At 32.3% G+C, this 2,698-nt stretch overlaps 1 protein-coding gene across 3 annotated transcripts in view; it reads right to left on the bottom strand.

Moving 5' to 3' along the window:
• Positions 1-2,698, bottom strand: part of LOC106957705 (NXPE family member 3-like) — a 20,486-nt gene that overhangs the window by 8,753 nt on the left and 9,035 nt on the right. For 2 of the 3 annotated variants that reach the window (XM_015049139.1, XM_015049138.1), the window contains exon 2: positions 893-1,045. The exons of the other annotated variant lie outside the window; for it this stretch is intronic. In XM_015049139.1, the coding sequence (XP_014904625.1) occupies positions 893-1,045 (153 nt within the window). The remainder of the gene's footprint in view (positions 1-892; positions 1,046-2,698) is intronic. 3 annotated transcript variants of the gene reach the window in all.

Raw genomic sequence — 2,698 nt, forward strand, 5'->3', positions numbered from 1 at the left:
ATTTTTTCTATTATTTTGATTATCTCATCCTAAATATTTAACCCTCTTCATTGTTTACTGCATCTTCCTTGCATTTTGCTACCAATAAGGACATTGAAAGTTGACTGTTTTTTATACTTAGCTAACAAAATTTTCTAGAAAAGATAGTTTGTCAGAAATGATGAATACTATAAAAATTGCTAAGTATAGTTTTACTCAAAAATAAAGTTTCATTTCTACTCGTGGGGCATCATCCGTTTGTTCATAAAAATATTATTTTTATGTATTTTCTAGTAAATGGAGACATTTTTGTTTAAGTTTTTGTTTGTCTCATATCAGATAAATGACAAAGCGAACGCAGTTTTTTAATCTGTTTAAGTCATGATGAAAACAAAACATTTAAACCTTTAAAGATTTTTTTTTCCAATGAAAAGTGTAGTTATACAGTGAGCTGGATTTAACTAAGATATAAACGGAGATGTTGACAAAACGACATATATCTCGAACGTGCTCAGAAAGACAACGTCTGTGAGAAAAAAAATATATTCTTGACGTAGCACTCGTGTGACTGCTTGTTTTTTTTTTNTGGATGGATGGATGGATGGATGGATGGATGGATGGATGGATGGATGGATGGATGGATGGATATACATTTTCTGAGAAACTAAATTTTAAGCCAAATTTATCAAGAGTAATGAAAAAAACTCTTGACTTATCGTAGTGTGATTCACTTTCTGAGTAGTTCCCAGAATTTTATTGTAAAAATACAGTGAAATACTGTATTTTACTGTAAATTAAAAACATTTTTAACACTGTATATTCAGAGATGATGGTTTTGTTGACTACATCTTTACTTGTTTATACAAATTTTTCATTGTATGAAAAGTTGTATTTTTATCAATCTAACACTCACCTCTGATAATCTACAGGTTATGTGATCAGTGATGTTTTCACTGTAAAACATAACCCATAAAACAAGGCAAGCCAAGAACAGGAAGATCCAACTGTAATTCAGAGGAAAATGTTTTCTGGACATCTGGCCTCCCATGATGAGTGATGACTTGCCCTGAGTTAAAAGACAAAATAAAAAGAAACGCTTATGTTTCTGATTGTCAAGTCTGAATTTTGTTTTTATTAAATGAATGGTTTGTCTTTCTTTTATTCATGATTTGAGGATAAATGAAAGAAGCTTTTTTTGGGATTATACTTACCTTTATCCTTTTGTTTGCCTCAAACTGCTAGTATGAAGTTATATTTGGTTTAAATACCGAAACAACCAATTCATCACAAGTTTAATGTCAGTGAAAAATGTTAAAATGTTTGGTGAAATGAAAGGTAGTGGAGTGGGTGAGATTTATACTTATTTATATTTATATATTTATATTTATATTACATTTATGTTACATCAGAAAGTTCAGATCAAATCAAAAGTGATGTTTTTCATGTGAACTTCTGTGCTATTTATGAGCTATTTAAGAAGCGAGACAAAACTCTTACAAATCTATAATTTACATAATCCTCTGTTAATCCTTAATTATATATCTGAAAGACTAAAAGATTCCATTTTAGGCAGTTTTATATGATAAATATAGTAAGTGATAGGTTTTTTTTTTACTTTTATTTAAACAATTCCTCGACATAATCCATTCTTATGCGTCTTTACATTGCAACACAATTACAGATATGACATTCAAACATATTTCTTCTAAAGCTCCACTTTCCCCCTCTCTCCTTACAATGTCACAGAAAATCAAGTTTTTTGTTCCAGATATAGATTTACAGGAGTCCATCTTTTATTATAAATGTCCTTCCGGAACCTCAGAGTTGCTGTAATATTCTCCATCAGCCTCTGAACCCATTGTTCCAAGGTAGGTGGATGTGGTTTCAGCCAGTTCACAGTGATCACCTTATGAGCAATCAACACCAGGACTCTCAGCATATATTTAGTAACCTCCGTTGGAAGATTCACCTCTTCTAGGATCACTTTATGGATTTCCCAGTCCATAGTCAAATTTAGTATTATTTCTATTTCCCTTTTTACCGTCTCCCAGTAACCTTTCACCTTTGGACATTCCCAAAAAATATGGGAAAAATCTCCTATATATCCGCACTTCCGCCAGCAGAGATTACTGGCCTTATTATCATAGTTGGCTATCACTATCGGTGTCCTAAAAAATCTCATTCTTATTTTCCAACTAAACTCTCTCCAGTTTGGACTTTTCAGACATTTATGCCAATTATCCCAAGTAAGTGATAGTTTAAAGTGGATTACTGTGGGTATGTCGTATCGTCTCGTTTACGGTAACACCGGAAGAATTTTTTAACACCGATGAAAAAAAAAAAATTGCAATTTGATGACGTAATTTAATTGAGTCTAACCTGAAGCAGTGTACTAATGCCATTAAAACAAAAAAGTAGCTGGTTAACTGCTAAACAGCCTTCACTTGACTGAATTTCACAGAATTAGCCGATCGAGAAAGGAAGGATATACAGCAGTTTCAGCAGTGGTTTGACTGCTGCAGCTTCCGTACCTGTTGTTCTTTGGCTCAGCTATGAAAAGCCACGACACATTCCGGTCATCGAATATCATCAATATATATATTTTTTCTATTATTTTGATTATCTCATCCTAAATATTTAACCCTCTTCATTGTTTACTGCATCTTCCTTGCATTTTGCTACCAATAAGGACATTGAAAGTTGACTGTTTTTTATACTT

This window comes from Poecilia latipinna, unplaced genomic scaffold (assembly GCF_001443285.1).
Source record: "Poecilia latipinna isolate Pla-1442-1.1 unplaced genomic scaffold, P_latipinna-1.0 Scaffold928, whole genome shotgun sequence".
In the NCBI taxonomy this organism is placed as follows: domain Eukaryota; kingdom Metazoa; phylum Chordata; class Actinopteri; order Cyprinodontiformes; family Poeciliidae; genus Poecilia; species Poecilia latipinna.